The sequence below is a fragment of the Panicum virgatum genome, chromosome 3K, assembly GCF_016808335.1.
Source record: "Panicum virgatum strain AP13 chromosome 3K, P.virgatum_v5, whole genome shotgun sequence".
NCBI lineage: Eukaryota > Viridiplantae > Streptophyta > Magnoliopsida > Poales > Poaceae > Panicum > Panicum virgatum.
Genome location: NC_053138.1, coordinates 22,684,975 through 22,708,182, shown reverse-complemented (window position 1 = coordinate 22,708,182; position 23,208 = coordinate 22,684,975). Strand labels below are relative to the sequence as shown.

The window sequence follows — 23,208 nt, the reverse complement described above, 5'->3', positions numbered from 1 at the left end:
TAAAAATAATATTTTTAGCTGCGAATACTAGGGGCTGGTACCTCATCCACCCCTGAAATATATGTTTTTACTTGTCCCTAAAATTTTTTTTATGCGGTAGTGGAATTATCTACTCGTGGACATGCCAAATAGATAAGCTTCAATTTCTTGTAGTGCTATCGATCAAACTCAAAATTTGAAACAAGCATCTTGTAAATTTTTTCTTTCTTGGCTGCTTTGGCCGCATAACCATATTTATATGTCATACATGCTTTTAATAAATTAACTATAAGTTGTGACCTCGAACCAGCAAACCATCACTACAAACTGCAAATTTTTTACCAGCAAACTACTACTACAAACTGTAAATTTTTGACCATGTAATATGCGGCATGAGCGCTTAGAAGGTCATTAGCATCATGGACATGTTGCTTACAATGCACTTTCTTTAATCATAGATATATTTCTATTTCTATTAAGGTAATCAGGTCCATTCTAAGTCAAACACTTTTTAAAATGACTATCACCGACCAAAGTTTTATATAGATTAACAGCCCAAAATTTGTGTATTATGAAAGTATTTTTCCAAAATCAATACAGTAATATTGATCATACGTTGCTAATTGAAATTGATAAAGTTTAACATACGACAAATATAAACGAACTTGTATTTAAGGTTGCTGAAAGTATTAATTGTGATTTGGCACGACATAAACAGAAAACATTACGAAAAAAACGTTGGTCATGAGGGCCTGCCCCTCTCGTGAAGAGGGAAAAGGGAAAAAAAAACATCGAACTGAAACGCTGTTTCAGATCAGATCCTCCAGCGCCCAAACATACGCTTTCCGAGCTCGGAGCGCCGATACACGAGTACACGACACGGAAGCCGAGCACGGGCACACTCCCCCTCCTGACCTCGTCCCAGCTCGCCCCCCGCATCTATCCCTCCATCCCTCTCTCGCCCTGCCATCTCCGGTGCTGCTCTCACCTCACAACGCGCTCGCCCTCGCCCTCTCCTCCGTCCCCGTCCCCGTCCCCTGCTCGCCCGGCGCTCGCGCAGGTAAATTCCGTGCTCCCTCGCGCTGATCCGCGCCTAGGGTTTCGGCGCCCCGCCGGATCGAGGGGAATTCCGAGCTCCCGACCTCGCTGACTTCCTTCCCCCGCAGTTCCGTCCAGATTCCGCCGTCCGGGGAGCGGCGTTGAGGCCTTGCTCCGATGAGCTCGGGGGCCGTGGCGGCCTCGGATCCGGGGGGTGGCGAGCCGAAGCTGGTGCCGGGCGCTGACGTGGCGATGACCGAAGCAGATGGCGTGGTGGCTGCGCCTGCCGCCGAGGCTAAGGGGGAGGGGAAGGCTGCGGTCGCGGCGGATGATGGCCAGGAAGGGGGAGATGCGGCGGCTGCCGCGTTGAGCGACCTGCTTTACGCGACGGAGTCGGCTGGTATGATTGGTGTAGAAGGACCTGGTGGTGAGCCAGTGGAGGAAGGGGTGAACGGTGGCGAGTATGGGAGGCTGGAAGCTGGAGCTGAAAGTCTGCAGAAAGAGACGGAGGGGAAGCCGGTTCCGGTGGGAGATGTAGCTGCTGATGCTGGTCAAGAAGCAGAAGCAGCTAGGTATGCTGCTTCCAACCATGAGGAAGCCGGTAAGGGGACTGCTCAGAGCACTGTGCTCTCTGATCTGATGTCTATTGATGGCACTGTTTTCCACTTGCTTAGCATCTTGAATAATATTCACTGATTCCATTTCAGAATCCAATGAACCTGAAGAAAATCATGTAAACGCCGAGCGTGGGACAGAGAGTAATGAAATTGGTTACGGTGTAGCACATTCCGGTAAGGAAATACAGAACAACGTGCCAGGTGAGGTCGGGGGAAGCTCCAAGATCCATGAGGATGATGGAGCACCTGCAGCTGACCAACCGGATGATGGATCTGAAATGCTGCCGCAAACTGGGGAGCAGTTTCCTGACAGTGGAAATGGTCCTAGTAGTAACGAGGAGGATTCTAGTCTAGGAAATGTTATTCAGGGTGCTAGATACAGCCTGCCTCCTCTTGATAAAGGCAGTTTCCAAGTTGCTGATCTCGTCTGGGGTAAAGTAAAAAGTCATCCTTGGTGGCCTGGTGAAATTTTTGATCCATCAGATGCATCTGAATTGGCGCTGAAGCACCAGAAAAAGGGGAGCCGCTTGGTAGCTTATTTTGGTGACAATACTTTTGCATGGTGCGATGAATCCCAGTTGAAACCTTTCGTATCAAATTATTCACACATGGAGAAACAGAGCAGTTCAGATGCCTTTGTCGGGTCAGTTAATAATGCCCTTGAAGAACTTTCAAGGCGGATACTGTCAGGTATGAGCTGCTCTTGTTTGCCGGAAGAGCTTGCTGATAATGGCATGTCCTACACGGTTGATAATGCTGGCCTCAAGGAAGGGGTTACTTGCTCTGCAGTTAATCGGTCAGAGATCATAAAGTGTTTTAGTCCAGAAAACCTTCTGCATTACATTAAGGAGTTAGCTCTATTTCCTGGCCAAGGAGGTGATCTGTTGGAGTTAGTGATAGCATGTTCTCAACTTACTTCGTTCTATCGATCAAAGGGATGTCCTGAACTTGCATCATTTCAAACTGGTGATGCTTGGGTTGAGGATGGGCTGGGGCTGGATGGCATGGACACTTCAGCCACCCAGAATGCAATGGTCGAGGAAGTTGTGGTTAATGAAGTGCATCCTACTCAAGATAAGCCAAAAAGAGGGAGGGGGAGACCTCGGAAACAAAAACCTGTGGATGACCAGGTGGTCATGGAGAAAAAGAACACGTCTAATCGGGCCAATGATACTACCTATGATGAGAAACAAATGCTTATGGACTTTGATGATTTTGACAACTTACAAAACAAGAAGAAAAGAAACTTTGAATCATTTGAAGATTCAGAGAAAGCATCAGCTCCAACTGGCGGTAGTTCTTTCAAGATTGGCGAGTGCATCCGGCGAGCTGCAAGCCAGCTGACAGGATCATCCATTGTGAAGGCTCAGAATGAACCAACAGGCTATAAGAATGCGGCAGAAACAGAGAATGGGGAATTTGATATCTCTAGTGATGACGCAGTTGATGAACTTACTGTGGAGAAGCGAGCAAAAAGGAGACGCTTGCACAGGAATCACACTGCAGACCCCAAGGAATTACTGTCACAGCTATGCTTAGTTGCAACAGAGCCAATGAGTGGGTATAGTTTCTCAGCAATGATAATCAGTTACTTCAATGATTACCGAAACTATATTGTTTCTACTACTACTGAAGCAAACATTGTTGAAAAAGCTACATCAAGGACGGGGAGAAAGAGAAAAGAGGTTTTACCTTCTCCTGAAGTAGAGACAACAGATCATATGCAAGACTCTTATTGGTCTGGATTGAGCTTGCATAATCACCCAATTCATGACCTCAGAAAAGACGGTTCTTCTACAAGGCCAAGGCGTAGGCGGAGATCCTCAAGACATACATATGTACCTTTGTCGGAACTTGGAGATTCAGTTCCTAAGAAACAGATACAAGTGATGGAAAGGTCAATCATCCATGTCGATGAGAAGATGGTTGACGAGTTGAAGCCCACTGCACTTGTTTTGAGCTTTGGCAGGTCAGCTTCTATTCCTTCAGAATATGATCTCGTTAAGATGTTCAGTCGCTATGGGCCTCTGAAAGAAGCGGAGACAGAAGTAGACAAGGACACAAATACTGTTAAAGTTGTCTTTAAGAAACGTATAGATGCTGAAAGGGCTTTTAGTGTTGCTGGCAAGTATGGCACTTTTGGACCTTCGCTTCGAAGCTACCGTCTTGTGAATATGCCGTTCTCTCTAAAGACATTATCAACAAATAATCCTGTGAAACACCCTGAAGGTCATGGCACAGAGATTCCTGGTAAACATTCTTTCAATTTGCACATCTATTTATAGTATTTAATAAATTACTCTGCAGCTTCCACAAAATTAAATGCTCTGCCTTGTGATCATGCCTTTTCTATAGGTTCGAGTAAGTCTGAAGCTCCTAAGGATGACATGGAAGTTGACCAGGTGCACAAAACAGAGGAAGCAGAAGTTATGGGAGAACTTTCTGTTGAACAAGTGGAGAACGTGAAGCAAACATCTCTAATGGAATCTTCAGACGCTACATTCACCAATCAAGTTGTGGATGAGAGAGCTGGAAAGATGGATACTGAGCTAATTGGCCATGTTAATCAAATTGGAACAGCAGCACATGCTGCAGCTGTAGCTGAAGGTTCATCTGAGCAAATTGGCAATGCTGAGCAAGCTTACACTCAGAAGGAAGCCTTGACCGGTGGTCTACCTGAGATTCCTCATTCAGGAGCTGTAACTGGTGCATCAACTGGAGGCGCGGTTGATGAAATACAGCTGAGTGATGCTCCAAATCAAGTATCGACTGGTGATACAACTAATACATTCCAAGTGGAAGCTGCTTCAGAGGCACAAATTTTACATTTTGATGCTACAATAAAAGAGTCAGCTCAAGATGTTTCAGGAGATATGCAAATGGATGTTGTAACTGAAGCCCCCAAACAGGATCAAATTTCTGGAGATAATACTGTGTTCGAAGCAGTCACTGAAGCACCAGATGCTGCACAAGTTCGTACTGAGGATGGTACTGCTGATGAAGTTCCAGAAGAGTGCATGGTACCTCCTGTGTTGCAGAGTCAAACCTCCTGTGAAAAACTGGTGGAACAAGATGCAACTGAGCAAAAAGTGGGATCTGAAGTTCCAAAGTTGGAAGATGAAACATTTGCTGCAGAACCTGTTGTACCAGGTGCAGTCGAGCAAGAAGTTGAGGTGGAATCCAAAACTACTGTTGAAGTATCTGGCGAACAAGTCTACAGTACTGAGAAAACTGTTCAAGTGGAAGCTGTGACAGAAGCATCAGGTGGACAACTTGAGGTGGGAAGACAAACTCCAGAAGATGAATCTATGGCTGATGCAACCACCAACTCTACGGTCATGGTTGAGGAAATTGTGGAGGCAAAAGCAGTTGCAGTCGAGGAGAATATTGAAAATAATAATGTTTCTGCTATAGGAGTAGCTGAGGAGACTGCTGAAGGTGAAATTAAGGAGGAAGCATCAGTGGAGAAGGGGGAAATAGAAAATAACGCTGCTGCTGACACACTAGCTGGGGAGACCAGAGAAGGTGAAATTACAGTCGAGGCACCAGATGGGAAAGCACACAATGAAGCTATTGCTGAAACAATTACTGGGGAGACAGCTGAAGGTCAATCTGCGGCTGAAGTACCGCTTGGAGAAGCTAGAACAACTGAGGAAATGATAGAGGATGTTAAGGAGCTGGATGATAAAGCTTCATTAGCTGAGAAACCCGCAGAAGATGCCACGGTTATAACACCAGATGAGAGGACTACAGTTGGTAAGACTCTTGAGGGTGCCAAGGTTGAGCAACTGAATGAGAAAACTACTACAGCTGAGACAACTGTGGAGGATGCCATGGTTGAGCCATCAGATACAAATGCCTCTGAGGCTGAAAAAACTGCGAAGAGTGCCACACGTAAAGCACCAGATGAGAAAGGTACAGCAGCAGAGAAGACTATAGAGGATACCACGGTTGAGGCACAAGATGTACAAGCAGGTGCTAGTGAGTAAGCCAGCTAGCGTATGTTGCATCCCTGTCAGCTTCTGTTGATGTCGATGTAGACTGCTCTACTGATTCTCATCTGGACGATGTGGTCTGTATAGAAAAATGGGAACCCGCTTTAGCATCAGAATGCTATTAGGTATTAGTGACTAGGGCATCTACATCTTTGCCCCTTCTCGTATGAACTTCTTCTAGTTGTATTGGATGACGCGAATGTGTCAGTTGTCATAAACAGAGTTTCTTCCTGTACGTTTGTTCAGCGCTCAGGTGATCAGCGAAGATCAGATTGGATCGGAGAAGCCATGTTCGTTCCTACGTTACACGGTCAGGTTTGGGAGTCTTTGGGCATTCTACTGGAATCCGATGATTCTTGTACCATTTGTCATTTTGTAACCTAACTGTGTTTTGGAACCCTTTATCTTACCCGTAGAATCTTTTAGGTGAATTCTGTCTTATCATTGATCGATCATCGAATTTCAGCAACTTTTTTGTGGTATTCCGGGGGTTCTCATTTTCTTACAACTTTAAAATTAGATGCTGACAGACACTTCTACAGATGCTACTGCACAATGTTCATGACATACAACATTCAGCGAGTCAGGTTCGTCGGAAGCTGCATGCCTGACAATATAATGATTAAGGAGCCTATTGTTTGTTATGGTCATGAACAACCCAATCTGTAAACTGCAGAATGATTCAGAATTATCTAGGCACGACCAGCCTTGGGCCGAGATCAGGATGGCTCGAGAGGTACGTTTTTTTTTTTCAAGGGGCAAGGGCCTGTTGTGTGCCTCTCCACGGCCATGGCCAATGATAGAACGCAGAAACATGGGCCTCTAAACGAATAGCAAACGCAGAGAGATGACTGCATGGCAACTTGGCAAGTCCAGTGAGCGACGCATGAATGAAAAGATGAGCAACTGAAATACTCTTGGCCTACAATAGCTTTGGTGTCCACGCCATAATTTCTCCTTTTTCCTAATACAGCATATCCAAAGATAGTTACAGCTACAGCAGCTCTTCTAATAGTTCAATACACTAGTTGAACAAATTACAAAATATTTATGCCTCCCAATACAAATACGAATACATGTAACGAAATGACAGCCCAATCATTAAATTATTCTTAATATACATACAACAATGGCCCGAGCCCACGAACCGAAACTATTCCCAGGGAAGCGATTTATACCTAGCAAGCTGCCTCATCAGTTCTGCCTGATAAAAACGGACCTGTTGGGGTGGCTGGTTGCTTCTCTCTAACTGCTCACCTATGAAAAACCCATCTCCATCTGTGTTAGAAATGTAGCAATTTGGAAATCGAAGTAACATGTAGCACAATTGGATGAAAGCACAAAGCTTTGTACCTCGGGTAAGAGCAGATGTTGCAGAAAGGTCCATATCTTCATTAGTTTGAGATGTCTCCGTTATGGTACTGGGCAAGGGAAAGATTGGCTATCAGCAAACATATGGACGCCAACCACAATGTGATTAAAAACCACTGTTTGGTGAACAAAAACTTAATACTGAAAATTGCTGTGGCGGCTTATTACAGATAGGCAGATAGAACACATGAACTAGTAGGTTCATGGTAATGTTCCAACTGGGGCCCTGTTTAGTTCCCAAAAAATTTTCTACAGTACCTGTCACATCGAATTTTTGGACACATGCATGGAGCACTAAATGTAGTTGAAAAAAATAACTAATGACACAGTCTAACAGATTAGCACGAGATGAATCTTTTAAACCTAATTAGTCCATAATTGAATATAAATTGTCAAATAACAACGAAAGTGCTACAGTGTCAAAACCCAAACATTTTCGCGAACTAAACGGGGCCCGGTGAACCTGTGTCATGCATTCTCGACAATCAAGCCTATTGCAGAAGTATTTATGGTCAACTCAACAAAAATTTAAGGGGCCGACCCGCCAGCCCAGTAGGATCCATCTTGTTCAAGTATTCAACATAGGTAAAGTATGCAACTATTGCATGAACCCAAGCTATATAATGTGCTTATAGAAACAAGTATGCAGCAAACTAGCATTTGTCAAGAAAATTTAAGGTGAATCACCTGAGGTTGCATATAACCCATTCCTTGGTTGTACGCTCCTTGTTGGCCCATCTAAAAAGAACAAAAATAGTTAGCTTAATATGATCAAAGGACAACAATGAAACAGGTGAAAAAACTAACCCCTTGTGTGGCTGAGCTACTTGCTCCCCCATGGCCAAGGGCATCCTTTTTAATAGAGCCATCGCCAGTTTTTGCAGTTAACTTGCTATCACCCTGTTTGTTATCAAAGAAACAAAATCAGAAATCCTTCATCACATCTCAGATTCTATAAGCTTGCTAGTTTAATCATGGATTATAACAAAAACATACTCCTATACCCTAGAATGAATAATCAGCTTCTTGTAACAAGAACTGTAGTGGAGTCCAGTGACTTGCAAAGCAGTCAATTAAGCCAAGTACTTTTATCAAAATCGGGCAGAGGGGCAATTCTACTTGAAGCAGACATAAAGCAGCTTGTATGGTGTAGATCTGGAATTTTGATCGCATTTATACCCTAGCGGTTCTCCAAGAAAAGGAGACGTGAATGTCACTGTCACTGTTCCATTAAAATTTTCTTGCCCTGCCAGTAAGGAATCAATATAGGAAACCAGATAAACTAGATGAGTTTACAAAAGGTTCAATTCATTAAACCTCCTTCCTAACATGTCCCCACACTCTCAAAAGATGCATCATTTCTTCACAATATTAAGAAAATGGTCATGGCTATGCCCTCCAGATGTGAATGAAACCAATTCAATTCATTTCAAGTCAAGGTGAATATAGAATCAACTAGCAAAATTACCATTACCCAATTTAATTCTAAAACCTACCAAAACACATTTCCAACCACTAAAACCCAATATCCAGAAACATGAAAAGAGATCTAGGTGTAATTCACCACCAGGCAAAAGTTATCTTACGAACACAATGAAAAGGTTCCAATACCACATACCTCCATCTACAATCAGCACAGGAATCCGCCAGACAGAAGACAAAAAACAAAGAAACTGCGTCAGGTACATGATTCAACTGATAAAATACAATACACACAACAATGCAACTATCCATAAAGTTTAAGCAAGATTGTTTATGGCCTACAAATCTAAAGTTACAGTGTGAGATCCTATTGTGTAAAGGTAGAGTCTATCAAGTAACTTACACAACTATACTCTATTTACAAGAGCTTTGCTGCTCTATGAATTTCATTAACATTTACATCTAAACTTCAACTCAATATGAGTTATGAGCAGGGTTTAATTAACCGACCAGTCCGGTCAAACCGGCGGGGTCCGGTACCGGTATACCGGACCGGTTTGGCCAGAAACCGGTAGAAACCGGTCAAATTCAAATTTGAATTAAAAAAACTCAGTTCAACCGGTTCGTACCGGTATACCGACCGGTTAGACCGGTTTACCGGACGGTTTGAATACAAATCCAAATTTAAAATCGCATGTGTAACTGGTTTGAAACGGTATACCGGCCGGTTAGACCGGTTTACCGGCCGGTTTGAACGGTTTACCAAGTGGGCCTTAATGGGCCGTCTCATTTTTTTCCTTTTCTTTTTTGGTTTAACTTTAAATGCCCGAAAAGTATATTAAACGAACGAATTTTTGAGAAAATTTGACACCATTAGATTCGTCGCACCTTGAAGTATTTTTAGGAATTTTTTGGGAATTTTTCATTTTTTTGAATTCAAATTTGAATTTGGGCCGGTTTGGTACCGGTCAAACCGGACCGGTTCCCACCGGTTTTGTAAACCCTGGTTATGAGTGCTATCTTAGCCTCACGCAACAACAGTAGACAGATGCTTCGACCAAGAAGGACGCGGGGGGGGGGGGGGGGCAGTAATTTACTACAGGAACAGGGAGGTTCTTTATAGCCTCAACTAAAGCCGTACCAGAAGCATCAGGACACAAAAGGGGTGGGTCACTCCCTGACACCTATCAGTGCCCGTGCCCAACAAGTTTATTTAAGCTCAATCAGATCCAACAGGTGACAAATTGGTGATTGCACAACCTGACCCCCAAAGTATAAATTATCCCAACACAAATCCAAATCCGATTAACCCGAACGCTTTCATCAGTGCGCACCTCTCTGTACTTCTGCAGGTACACCTTGAGGGGTTCTATGTAGTCCTCGAACCCCAACGTGGCCATGGCCCACAGTAGGTCGTCCCCGTTGATGGTCTTCCTCTTCTCCCTCTGGCACTTGTCACTCGCCCTACAAAGATCAGCCAAAAAACAGGACAAGTCAACACAAAACCCCCCATCTCAGCTAAAGCCCGAAATGCCACTCCGAATTCCCCACCGAGCCAAGCAAACAGAGCCGCTAGCACTCACTCGCTGGTGATGAAGGATATGAACTCGGAGACGCACTCCTGCACGGTCTCCTTGGCGTCCTTGGCGATCTTCCCGTTGGCCGGGATGGCCTTCTTCATGATGCGGCTGATGTTGGCGATGGGCAGGAACCTGTCCTGCTCCCTGACGCCGCCGCCCCCGCCCCCGGCGCCGCCCCTGGGGCTCCCGCTCTCGTGGCTCCCGCCGCCGCCCCCGGGGCTCGCTGGCGCGTCCGCCATGCGCTCCTCCCGCACTGCAGCAGGACCACCACCCCCGCGCGCGGGCCACCCAACAGAAACCCTAGATCCATCAGCTCAATCCAGCGAACCCTAGCACCCCCGCGGATGCGGGGTTCGGAGAGGGGATGAGGAGGGCTTACCTTATATAAGGGCGGGCGCGCGCGACGTGGAGGGAAGGAGGGCGAGGTGGCGGGCGCGCGCGCGCGCGGGGAAGGCGGAGGTGGGGAAGCGACCGAGCGGAGGGAGCTGTGGTGAGGGCGGCGAGTGGGAGATCGGACGCTGGAGAAGAGAAGGCGGCCCGGGCGGGCGCGATGCGGGGGTGGAGGTATCCGGGCCGTTCGTGGGGGTTTATATAGCCCGCCGGGGGCGCCGCCGCGTGGGGGGCTCATGGGGGCTGCGGGTGGGAGAGCCCGGCGCACCGTGGACCCGGCGCAGGGTAGTTGGTGACCTGGTGTTCACTGTTCATCGGTATGGGGAGTCACACCCTCTTTCCTATTTTGCCTTTTTGGCATGTGTTTGAGGTGGTTTGTCCTACTGAGGGTTTCGCAATTATTTTTCATTGCTCTCCAGCTCCCGTCGAGAAAATAGCAAAATAACCATAGAGACTAATACCATAAAGTTATATTATTAGATTTATTATAAAATCAACCATTATAGTATGTAATTTTTTTATTTGAAATAATTTAATTTTAGAGATATTGTTGGTCAATTTTTTTAAAAAAAATAACTTTGAAAAAAATCTAAACGTAGCTATATTTTAGAACGGAAGGAGTAGTTTATTTTAATATGGACTTACGAAGACATCTATAATATCTCGATTTGCAGAAACTAGATGAAGCTAAAATCCAAATAAGCACTCTTTAACAGAATAGCTCGTCCCTACTCACAAGCACTTTGGGTAATAAGAGATTACTGATGGTGCGACGACTACACCCTATGAACGTCAGAGCTTTCCTAGACATTTTTTTTATTGATTCCGTGCAAAGGTTTTGGATGACCAATGAACGGGTCCACTTAGTCACTTCCTCTGAAGATCAATTCGTAAAGCGGAGAAGGGCTATGCAAATCACACCAAGCTATGATTTCTGATAAGATATCAACCAGAGACATCTTTACACGGCAAAGGAGTTGCGACATCTGCAAACAAACGTATTATCCTCGGACAGGATACAATCAAACTATAGCTCCTTCTGTTGCTAAGATCAGGGACTGCATAATTAAGTCCTTAAGCGTTGCTGTGGTCACAACCAGCAGAGCCATTTATTTGGAAGCAAAGGCTTCCTTTTGTTGCTGAGATCATCAGAGACTGCATACTTAACTCCCTAAGTGTCGTTGTGGTCACCAACTCCAGGGCCATTTATTTGTAAGCAAAGGCTTCTGGGCAAAGCAATACAGGGTGTATTAAACCATATCATCTTCAGGGGGGTACACTCGACCGGCTTATATTCCACAGAACAGTATGATTGCTCTAGTCTACAGTACCAGCACGGATGCAAGGACTTGGCTGCATCTGGAAGCGACCCGACTCACCCCGTTCTCTGGTGACTTCGGGTGCCAGTGTGCCACCTCTCGCATCCACGAGAAACTTTTTGAGAACAAAAGATAGCAACTCATCACCCCAAGATCGCAAACACGGCAGGAACAGAGCCCCAGTGGCAAGGAATAAACATGTCCTGTATTATCTATCGATAAGGGACAGTCCACTACAAGGAAATGGAACAAAAAGTTGGATCCTGTTTAGAAGGCATATATCCCTTACGCTTGGATCAGATTGTTCATATAAAGCCCACAAATATTCACATATGTTTTGCATAAAGTCAGGCAATGATGCTTTAGAAGACGCAAAGAGGATTCAGAAGCCGAACGCCAGTTGACAATGCTGTTTCAATAGATAGATGGCACTAGCACTTCGTAAAATGCACACATATGTACACCACGGGAACATTGGGTAAATCAGTAGCGAACTAAGCTGATGGTCGCCATGTGCGACACACGCACACTACTTGTCTGCTTAACACACCTAGAACCCAGTAGTATGTACAGAGAAGGGTAGGGTTACCCTTTTTCCTCCTAAAATAAGCTCCATCAGATCGTGCTGTCAGCTAAAACAGCAGTGAACCACCCAGATTTACACCGTGCTTTCCTTTCCTACGAGATACTTACAAAGCGCAAACTCCTAATGCGTATGGCTATCCGTTTAAGATAGGTGGAAGGACCCCTGGCCTTCTGTGATCGCATAGATCAGTTTTTCCCTCATCTTTTCCTGCAGGAAAGTGTAAAGGTTCATGCCAAAGATTAAAACAAGAAACTTCCATGTTTCGGAAAAGAAAACAAATGAAAAAACCAAATGCTTGTAATAATTGTTGTGTGAGAAATCCTATGTTTTTTAACTACCAATTAAGGTAAAAAAAGAAAGTACTTTGACTTGCTTAATGTTTTAGTAGTATGTTATTAATGTTGGAAGTTATCTTGGGTGTTTAATACTCCCTCCATTCCCAATTATAGGTCGTTTTGGCATTTGTAGGTGCATAGTTTTTCCTATGTATATAGACATAGTGTATATCTAGGCACATAACAAAAACTATGCACCTTGAAACGTCAAAACGACTTATAATTTGGAACAGAGGAAGTACTTTCAATTATGTTGGGTGCTTAATATTTCTAGTTTATGTTGGCTGGGGACCTCAGAACATGGATAATTTCAATTTATTGCCTTACTCTGTTATACTTCAATTCAATATCCTACTCCATAGATGTCAAATGATAAAGGATATCGAAAATGATTTAATTTAGTAACCTGCATTAAATTAAGATAAGCAGAAAGTTCAAACCTTAGAAGAGTATGGAGGTAACTTAAGATAGTTGGCACAAGTCATCACACTCGGCAGATCACTGTCAGCGTCATTGCTGTTATGCTGTTTATCATTACATCACAAACTGTTAGCAAAGATGGGTGAAATGAAATAATCCAGAAAGAGCTTTATAATGCATGACGGACCTTTCGAACAACCGTGAACTTTGGATTTAGTGCGGCCAAGCCACCTGGCGGAAGCCGAGGTGAACCCGTTATAAATTGCAAGAAAGCTCTGCGTTGATGGGATCCAAACTCTTGTATGATTTCCAACAGCTGCAGTGCATTTTGGATTTAAAAACCCTTCACTAAGATTCACAACATATGTTGCACATTCAAAATATCTTGGCTAGAGAAACCTTACATTAATGACAGGAGGGCTGCTGGAAGTGTAACCATGATCAAATTTGATATGATCCACAAGTTTCCCAAACTATTCAAAACCAAGACATCAGCAACAGGAATAGAATAATAACAAAATATGAACAAATTCCAACAGAAGAATAGAAGATAGATGCATACATCCCAAGTATCTTGTTCACCACAGAGTAATCGCTCTAGCTCATCCTCTGAGAAAACCTGGAGTTTGTTTAGTGGAAATACCTGCAGTAGCCAGTGTCACCATGCCAGACAAAATGATTACCCAACAGATAAATGGCGAAAAAACAACACAGTAGGAGATACAACTATTTTACTAGTAATTTAAAAAAGGGCCACGGTGCCATATAGCTCCATGTAAGGTTTCCTAATTACAACCAGAAGCACATGGAACAATGCTAACCCTAAAAAAAACTGAACCCAGCAAACAAGAATTAAGATCAACGCAGCACTGTTAATCATTTTGGGATGCTGTATTATCTAGTCTAGTCTAACTCACAGTAAATTATACATGTGTTAACAAGCTTGTATGAAGTAAAAAGGTGGGAGGGTGAGTGAATTGACAAAGTACAAAATCGGTACAAGAAATTATTGAAGCTCACTCATGCTGGGTTGATATATATTTTGCTTATGAAACACACATGGTAATATGGTTGGTAATAAAACGCTATTCTTAAATTGTATGGTTTACAGCCTTGCTTTCTAGTAAAATACGAACTTCATCTGTGGTAGTAACAACATAGTAATATCCAGAAATGCCAAAAAAGTGTAATCCTAGTGATATGAGTTTCCAATGTTTTAAGTGTGTGATATACGGAATTTCCTATGCACACTCTAAAACTAGAGAAATAGTGCCAAACTGGACACTCAATAGAGTAAGTGAAAAAAAAAACTAGCACAAGAGCCGCAGAATTATAGAGCACATACCTCATTAAATCCTGACTTAAAAGCCTCCATCTGTTTTGCAATGCCACTTTTAACCGTTGCCTCGACAACATGATGAACATATTCTTCCAAATTCTCAACATTCAACTGAAAATAACATTATGGGGGATTTAGACATTTAGTCTGTTCAGAAGCAGGCAGAAGAAAGAACATAGTAGTACACAACTTACACTGCCAGAGCTACTTCCTGAGAGCATATAATCTGGATACCCAGGGAGAGCAAAATCAATAGCAAGATCCTCTATTCTACAACCTCGATAAGTCAGATCAGACATTATCTGGCAGTCCCTCGTCAAATTTGACTCTGCATATTTTCTCCGACAAGCAATGGCTTGAAACTCCATAAGGGATATTGCCAGCTCAGAATCAAATGACTGGATATCATATATATTAAGCTCCTAAAAAAAAGTAGAGATTATTTTTTATAAGACACACAAAGTAAGAAAGAATAACAAATGTCATACATATCGAAGGATGCAGACTCAACAATACCTGTCCAAGGGTAAGCTTGTAGAATGCTTTAGAAAATGGAATGTCGAGAATCCTGCCATCTTTAATTGCTTTTGCAACAACCTGACCAAGTAGGTGAAAATGTTTGCTCACTACTTGAAAGGAAGCACAGTCTGCTGAAGCAGACCAAGGTCTAGGAAACAGTCCATTAGGGGCAACCACGAATCTAGAAATATGAGCATCATCAGTACCGGCTTCACAAGGAAGGTCCCCTCTCCACATGCCCAGACCAGACTTCTGAAATTCATGACTAATCAATGTATAGAATTCCATTGTAGGACCTAAACCAGTACCCACTTCCTCTTTATATTCTACTTCAAGTAGAGCATTGCTCTTAGCATATGACTTCATCATTTTAGCAGCTGAAACAAGTATATCATCACGATCAACTTTGAACTTTTTCCGTGAGTGGGGAGACCCCCTTTCTGTCACACTATTAACAATTGCATCCACAATATGCCCATGATGGTTTTTCAAAGAGCCAAATGCTGCCAGTTGGAAATACTTCCATCTCGCCTCAAACGAAAACAAGAAAGGGCATGCATACATCAGTTCGGTGCACCATAAAGGCAGGCAGCAGGACATTGAAACCAAAGGATCATGCATTTGTTGTTCCAGTTTATCTGTCAATTTGGCACTAACAAATTCCTGCTGAGGAATCGAGAAAACTACAGCCTTCAGATCATCAAGGTTAGTTATTGTTCCTTGGGCAAAAGAATGGTTTCTCTCATCAGAAACAAGGTGAAAGGAATACCGGTTTAAACCCTCTAAAATGTGTAACATAAACAATATGTCATACAATGGACTCGATCTGTCAAGTTTGCAAGGAAGTTTACCAAGCAACATACTAGAAAAGAATGGGAGCATCTGCCATTTAAACCCAGCTGTACTGTCATTTTTTGATGATATTGCAGTTGAGGAATCTCCAGGAGAATCTGCCTCTGGGTTAGGAGCTCTTCTATCAGTTTCTGGGTTAGCAGCTATTCTGAAAGTTATGTCATGTACACTGCGCCAGAACTGCATGTCCAGAATTATGTCAGATCCTGCATTGATCTGATCCTGCAGGATTGATTGATACAGAGTAACAGATCGGTCAAGCTCTTTCCCTTTTAAGCTAAATACCAATTTCGGTTGTAAAGCATTATCGCTCACGATTATTGTGTTTCTTTCTGCTTGACCTGCAGTTGCACATACAGTAGAGTTTTCAGGTTTGCCAGAAGAAAAGATGGTCCACAAACTATAAACTTTTAGTCTACACATGCTCACCAGAAGATGAACTTCCTTGCTTTGGGCATGGTTCTACAGATGCATTTTGATTTTCGCAAATCAGTCCCTGCAAAAAGGGTCAGTAGCCTTAAGACAACAAGGATGGCTATCAAAATATTTCCAAGGACATGCTTTGTCAGAAATATAGCATTGCTAACACTTATTTTGATACGCATTTCTAAGTAGTTAAATTCCCAATTAGCTGTGAACTCATCCCATAGAACTATCAAAGTAACACAACTATTTCCAGCACAAATAACCTTCTATTCTCTTTGTCTAATTTCAAAACTGAACTTATAGAAGAAGAGCTGACTGCAGATAACTTATCCATTCTATGGAATTACCAGCAAACAAAACCATCGCTGTTCAATTTAGAACTTATAGAAAAGCAGGTAAATGCGCAGTGGAGTTTAAGAAAACATAGCATCCCTTGGATTGCACTAGAAACCTAAGAAAGCATGTTGAATTCATGAAAGCGGCCCTATCATATTCACTAAGAAATACCAATTAGTCACACTTCCTAAAGTATTGACAATGGCAGAATAACACCTCAGATGGAGGAGATGATTGCGGTGTGGAATCTCGTTCCAGAGAGCCATCGCTAACATAGCTTTCCAAAGCAGGGCCACTAGGCGGTGATTCAGCCTTCTGACTGTTCATATCTGTACTAACTTTGGGCCATAAAAATTCTTCAATAGTATGCAAGGAAGATGATATTTCCACATTCACAACGCTATCATAGCTTGACAAGTTAGTTTCATCTTCGTCTTTCTTGAATCGTACTCGGATACATGGAATAATTGTTGAGTGTCTCATAGGGATATCAGAAATATTGCTCCTTGGCTTGAAATTGTGGCTCATTATCACTGGAAAGTTGTCAAGAGAAGTAAGAGCATTCTGGAGCTTCCTTACTAACAGTGTCAAGAGCATATCACTCCAACTTTGGCCCATTCTTGAGAATGACATTCGAGCGAAAGACTGAAATCTTTTCACCACAGCCAAGAAATGGTCAGAGCTGCAATTCATATTTTCCTCTGCCTGGACGTACTTGCCATTTGAGAGGTAATTTGATAAAGATTTGACCAGTCCACTCTCAAGGAATTCAAAGGTTGTCATTGTTTCTCCCCCACGAAGTTCCATCATCACCTCACTTAAAATGGTAGATAAGTATTCTTCATTTTGAAGATTTTCTCGTTCTGATGACTTGTCTGTGGTCTCATTCAAAACTGCGCAGCAAGTTTTGAGTTTCTGCACAATCTCAGTTAACCCCTTCTCAGAACTCACTACTTCCTTAGTAAAGTAGGTTGTCTTAACATGTCTTGCGAAGGTAAAAAGACTCCCATTCCCAATCATACAAGTCCTTGTTTCAGCGGCTTCAGATCTGTGGGCATCAAATGCATAGCAGAAACATGTACATTTATTTCTTATAACAGGTTGAGGCTCTGATTGTTGTATGTCATCAAGCAAATGAGTGGATCTTGAGGAATCCTCTTGTGTAAGAAGAGCCTCAACTGCATAGACTACACCTTCCTTGATAAAGAATCCCAGGTAAGCATCAGGAAGCTTTTGCATGAGAATCTCGATTATCTTTAGTGATGAGGTCAGCACATGATGATCCTTTCTAGACAATAAACCAGCCAAGAAGCTGCCACAGAGAACACAAACAAAAACATCCATTCAAATCAGGACTTCAGTAATAATTTAAGCGCAAAATTTGTCTTGCCCATGACTGCATTCAAGAAAAGTGATACTGCAATCCTTTCACATGCTATTTCATACCTTGCGATGTTTGTTTCTTTCAGCAAGTCTTGAAGCATTTCTGGTTTACTGAAGTAACAAATGTTGTTAACTATTGAAGCACAGCCATAGCAAATGTACGAATTGGCACCAGAGTTCACCGCCTGCACAAATGTACTAGGTCACTCCCATATTTCATGAGAAAACATTGTTACGAGCTGTTAGTCTGTTATTATGAAGATACCTTTATCAAGACAGGAAGAATATCCCTAGAGAACTGACACAGAAACCTTGGTTCATCCATAATTATCTTTTCTTTTGCGAGTATGATCTGGGTGTCTTCAACGCCTCTTGCTGCAGAAGGAATCAACTGGTTTGCTAGTTTCAGAGCTTCACTAACCTGATATAATCATCATTAAATTATCAAATCATGGCATAATGCATCAGAGTCCATGCTTTAAGAATGTTTATCACACAGAAAGGATAATCCAAAGATGCAATAGTTGAGAAAAAACAGTAAACCTGTAGTTACCTATTTACAATGGCATAACATAAGGTTCTATTCCCTAGTTAAGGGGAAGGTAAAATTTCAGAGTTTCAGGGCCAAAATTGCCCGCATTGATGTTCAATGAAAACAGCAGGTTTCTAGGATCTCTATATTAGCTTTGCTTCTTCTATTTTCTTTTGTTTTGTTTGTAATGTATGATTATGAAAATATTGATGCTGTGCAATTGAATCGATCTTGCATAACTGCGATGTAACTACTGTCAAGAGGAAAACCAGAATACCAAACATCAAGGTTTACTTTAGAAGACACAATGTTCAAGAAAAAAATTTAAAAAACGTAAGAGGCTACAAATTGTGATTTAGTTAATAGTCTGTATATGATTTTCTCTCTCGGTTCTAATATATGCCTCTCTTAGTCATCTGTAAATAAATTAGCCTATGATGACTTCATGAACTCCAATGAAAAGAAATATTATAATAAACTTTTTCACAAACAAATGAAACAGATAATTGTAGGCTAGCTAACGTTCCAAGTTATTTTGGGGGAAATGTACTGATGTAAATGATCATGGTGCATGCATGATTAGTACAAGCAATTTGCAGATGCCAAAGGCAATATATAGGCTGCAATTATAGATAAGTCGATGTGAATGAAAACAGATGAAAGTTGCAGGTGTGAGATTGTAACAAAATGATTTGCAGGTGGGTAAATTATCTGATTACATATATGCTATCCTTTTTCTGCAAATAATAAATTGTTAAAAGCCTCACCAGGAAAAAAATAATAAAAGTAATCTTTTAAGGAATTTTACATGCCAAATGTACTGTGTTGGCAATTCTGGCATAGCTACTAGGGTCAATTTCTCACACTTTCTTCATTTCGTGGAACTTCAACAGTTCATGTAAGCATACTAATAATCAATGCCACATGCAATACTATTGAATGCACGCAGGAGTTGATTCAGAGAAGAGCAAGTATCTTTTCAACAAACATCATGATATCTTAAAAAATTCTTAGCAGCAAGCAACTAAAAAGATCTGCTACGCACACCTAGTACTGCTTGGCTGCTAGTAAAGAAGATGTGAAACAGCCAACCTGATTGTTCTGTTTTTCCAAAGGCAAGTATGGCATGCCATGGGACAGGTCTGAGGTGACCAAAATACCCTTTATTGTACTACCAACATTCAGCTCAAAGAGAGACTTTACTGCCACAAGTGACGAACAGGCTAGCTTAGCAAGAAGCCCAATCAGGTTCTGCAATCACAAGACACAACATTCAGCTCCCTCAACACATAATCGGGCACATGCAAAAGTTGTAGAGCAAACTTACGCTGCAAGTCGATGGACTAAGGGCCGTGAGTCCACCAGTATGGATCAAAGGCAGGACCTTCTCTATGATGCCCTGGTGACAGAGCTGGTCGAGAAGATCAACTGAACTGCTAAAAGAGTCCACGATGCTTATCAAGCAAGCTGCAACCTTCTCCACTACCTGGAAATTTGGACGACTTAGAAACTAAAACAGAGCACTGTGCACACACCAAAAACAAGCTCCGTTAGATGGGGGAACAGAATTACCATCTTGTCCTCAGATTGCAGAAGATTACACAGCGTTGGGACCGAATCCACAACAAAATGGGAGCAATCTGCAGGGACCTTTTTGCAGGCATTTGCGACAGCTGACACAGCAACCCTCTGAACCATGGAAGCAGGCATCAAATTAGCAAATGCACAAAATTCTCATCAGCAAAGAAGCCTTCCTTAATGCTCTAACCTGAATACTTGCAGTGAAGAAGTCAACGTATGCCAGCACAGCAGTAATCATGCCTGCCTGCAAGCACTGGGCCGGTTGCCTCCGTGATATCTTCTCAAATGCTTGCAGGCACTGCACACGCAACAGAACGATCAGATAAAGCGCATCCGTCAAATGTGATCGCCTGATCAGGTCGCAAGAGCTTTCGGGATACCTGCTCAGCAACATCGAGGTACTCGATGGAGAGGAGCCGAGAGCAGAGCACGGGGAGGAGGCCGTGGCGGACGACGGCGTCGGCGGCCCGCGGCATGGCGTCGCAGAGGTACGTGATGGCGCGCACGGAGAGCAGAATCACGTCGGGGGTGGCCCCCGCGCCGTCGCCGCCGCCGGCCCGCCGCACGAGCGCCCGCGCGGCCGCCTCCGTGGGGAAGTATCCCCCCGCGTCCTCGGCGCAGAAGGAGAGCGCCTCGCAGAGCTCCGTCAGCGCCGCCACAAGCGCGTCCTGCCCCGCGCCCTCCGCCGCCACCGCCTCCACCGTCTGATTGAACTTCACGGCCCGGGCGCCGCGCGGCCTCGGGCTCCCGTCCCCATCCGACTCGCACGACGACCCGCCGTCCGCGTCCCCATCCCTATCTCCATCGCCGTCCCCATCCCCGTCATCCGCGTCGCCATCAGCGTCGCCGGCGTGGCCGGACAACGAGGTGTCCATATCCGAGCCGCCCTGCTCCGCGGGGCGCGCCCCGCCCGGCGGCGGAGGAGCCCCCGCGGCGGCCGCGGCCGCGGAGGTCGAGGGTTCCGCCGTGCACGGGCGCTTATCGGCGGGGGGCTCGGGCTCCCCGGGGCCCTCGGGGTCGGAGTCGTCCCGCTTACGGCAGCGATCCATCGGCGCTGCGCTCCCGCTCGCCGCCGCGGCCCCAGAGCCCTCGCCGAGGACGGACGCCAGCGCGCTCGCTCGCTCGCTCTCGCCTGAGTACCTGACCGCTTTTTGGCACGGCACGGGGCACGATCGACCGGTCGATCAGGGGGGGCTGGGCGAATTGGGGGCGCCGCGTGGATATATACCGGAGGCGTGCGGGGGTGGGTTTGTTTTGGTTTTCCCCGCGATCGGGGCGAAATGGCGAGATTTTCATGCGATTTGGGCCGGTTTCGGTGGGTTTCCAGGGGTTGTTTGCGACTTCGGGCGCTCGGCTCCACCGCCATACTGTGTGTATGAGGGGGTGGAGGCGTGGACTCTCGGAGATGGACGGGAGGGTTTGGTTCCATGTAACAAAATGAAAGTTACAGGTAAGTTCCATTTCATCGAAAACTCCAGGGTTTGGTTTGTTGCATGTGAGTTTTATTGATCATGTTTCATTAATTTGATAGATTTCTTCCTGGTAATCTCTTCGCCCCAAAACCACCGCACTGACAGCAGGAAATTTTGTGCAAACAACCACTATATATGTACACAACATGATTCAGAGCTAGCAGGACAATCGTTGATTCTTTAAGGGTGGCTATAGCAAGATTTCTGTGAAGCGAAGCTGTAGATTTAGAATTTTCGAGCAACTATCGTATTGAGCATTTAAATCAACTTGCGATGAAGTAGATAACAATAAATATATAGAACTCACAGGAACCAACACTATTACATTTGTTTGCCTACTCTTTTATTTTTTTTAAAAAAATGTCATTTGCAGGGCCTAAAGTTTGAGTGCATTGTATTAATAATTTAAGTACCCCAGAACCAATATTGGTGCTATCCAGCCTGCAAGCTCATGGCTCAAGATGATTTTTTGATGGTGGAAAATATCATTGTTCCAAGGATGGTTGCATAAGCACAACTATTGAGCATAGGTATGTTATATATTCTCTAAGCTACTAGCTAACAAATCTGAAGTCTTGAATAATACTGGTGCTGCAATCAATATGGAAATATGATTTGCTTATTGCTGTATATTCCAATCGAACACCTGCTCATGATCAGGACATAACAGTTCTTACATATATGGCATGGTCAACTACAAAAATTATGTTAAATAAATCACATATATTTAGATGTTAAAATTATGTTAGACTGCATGTGTTTCCTTTCAAGGGATGCTTAGCTTTAAATCCAGCAGAAACTGAATAATTGCAAGAGTGCTAAGGCCCATGGTAGGTAAGAATCGACTAAATAGTTTGTGTATCACATGATCAAATGGATTGACTTCTCTTAGCTCTAACAAACTCTTTGTTTCAATTTGTCTTATATTTTGTTCAGTATAATCTGAAATTTAATACAAAAACATGAAAGAAGGGTCATAAGTCAAGTTATATCTGTGTGTGGCATGCATAGAACAGTATTTACAAAAGTATGTTTGCATTATTGCATAAGCTACATAATTCTTTGCTTCGGCCGATAATCCAATATATCTGCGCATGGCATGCATAGAACAGTATTTACAGTAGTATGTTTGCATTATTGCATAAGCTACATAATTCTTTGCTTCGGCCGATAAACCAATCCTTTTGCTCTGCCTTGTACAGAAGAGATGTGTCATTGCCACATGGTTGTGTTTGTTGAACCAGTGTGTGCAGCACGTTCTTGCACCATTGTGTTGAAGGACATTAAGTATAGCTCAAGCATTATATATGTTGCGAAGGACGCGAGGTTTAGCTCAGGCATTATATCGAACACTCAATGAGCATGTAGTGTCCAACCATGGCACCCTGCCATCCTAGTTGCCCACGGATGCTCGGATGGTCCTAACTCGGCTGCAGCGATGGCCTTGTCCAGGTGCTACTGGACGGTGTGAGCCATGACGCAGGGACGCTGGCCGGCGGTGCATGGTCGGCAGCGTAGCTTGGTGTCCCTTGAGCTCGCGAGACGGTGCGTAGACCCCACTTGGACGACGCTAGCAGACCGAACGAGGCATGAGGGGGAGGCGGCAGCACACGACATCGAGCCGGAGGAGAGATGGAGGAGGCCAGGTAAGGCAGGAAGGGGACGAGGCTGTCGCAGCGACCGTAGTGGCAGAGGCGAGTGCCAGGGCCTCGGCAG

General features: G+C 43.8%; 3 protein-coding genes across 6 annotated transcripts; 1 reads left to right on the top strand and 2 right to left on the bottom strand.

Moving 5' to 3' along the window:
• Positions 1-798: 798 nt before the first annotated feature.
• LOC120698415 lies at positions 799-6,111 on the top strand. Of its 2 annotated transcripts, none has more exons than XM_039982008.1 (4): positions 799-1,039; positions 1,156-1,618; positions 1,725-3,884; positions 3,990-6,111. In XM_039982008.1, the coding sequence occupies exons 2-4, from the start codon at positions 1,195-1,197 to the stop codon at positions 5,621-5,623; spliced, it is 4,218 nt and encodes a 1,405-aa protein (XP_039837942.1). In that variant the 5' UTR covers positions 799-1,039; positions 1,156-1,194; the 3' UTR covers positions 5,624-6,111. The 2 variants fall into 2 exon arrangements, with proteins under 2 accessions (XP_039837942.1, XP_039837941.1); XM_039982007.1 differs by having other exon boundaries at positions 813-1,039; positions 1,146-1,618.
• Positions 6,112-6,520: 409 nt separating this feature from the next.
• Positions 6,521-10,558, bottom strand: LOC120698416 (nuclear transcription factor Y subunit B). Of its 3 annotated transcripts, none has more exons than XM_039982010.1 (8): positions 10,382-10,558; positions 10,006-10,302; positions 9,757-9,886; positions 8,619-8,624; positions 7,808-7,900; positions 7,688-7,738; positions 6,983-7,050; positions 6,521-6,886 (listed from the first exon to the last, which is right to left on the bottom strand). In XM_039982010.1, the coding sequence occupies exons 2-7, from the start codon at positions 10,239-10,241 to the stop codon at positions 7,024-7,026; spliced, it is 543 nt and encodes a 180-aa protein (XP_039837944.1). In that variant the 5' UTR covers positions 10,242-10,302; positions 10,382-10,558; the 3' UTR covers positions 6,521-6,886; positions 6,983-7,023. The 3 variants fall into 3 exon arrangements, with proteins under 3 accessions (XP_039837944.1, XP_039837945.1, XP_039837943.1); XM_039982011.1 differs by having other exon boundaries at positions 6,521-6,907; positions 10,006-10,255; XM_039982009.1 differs by having other exon boundaries at positions 10,006-10,255.
• Positions 10,559-12,092: 1,534 nt separating this feature from the next.
• LOC120698414 (E3 ubiquitin-protein ligase UPL4-like) lies at positions 12,093-21,221 on the bottom strand. The gene is made up of 17 exons (XM_039982006.1): positions 20,401-21,221; positions 20,208-20,318; positions 20,012-20,128; positions 19,767-19,925; positions 19,532-19,690; positions 18,173-18,328; positions 17,971-18,092; positions 16,741-17,836; positions 16,192-16,258; positions 14,908-16,103; positions 14,586-14,813; positions 14,398-14,502; positions 13,615-13,695; positions 13,457-13,525; positions 13,240-13,368; positions 13,073-13,156; positions 12,093-12,504 (listed from the first exon to the last, which is right to left on the bottom strand). Exons 1-17 carry the CDS (start codon positions 21,067-21,069, stop codon positions 12,439-12,441), a joined length of 4,614 nt encoding a protein of 1,537 aa, XP_039837940.1. The 5' UTR covers positions 21,070-21,221; the 3' UTR covers positions 12,093-12,438.
• Between the last annotated feature and the right edge of the window lie 1,987 nt (positions 21,222-23,208).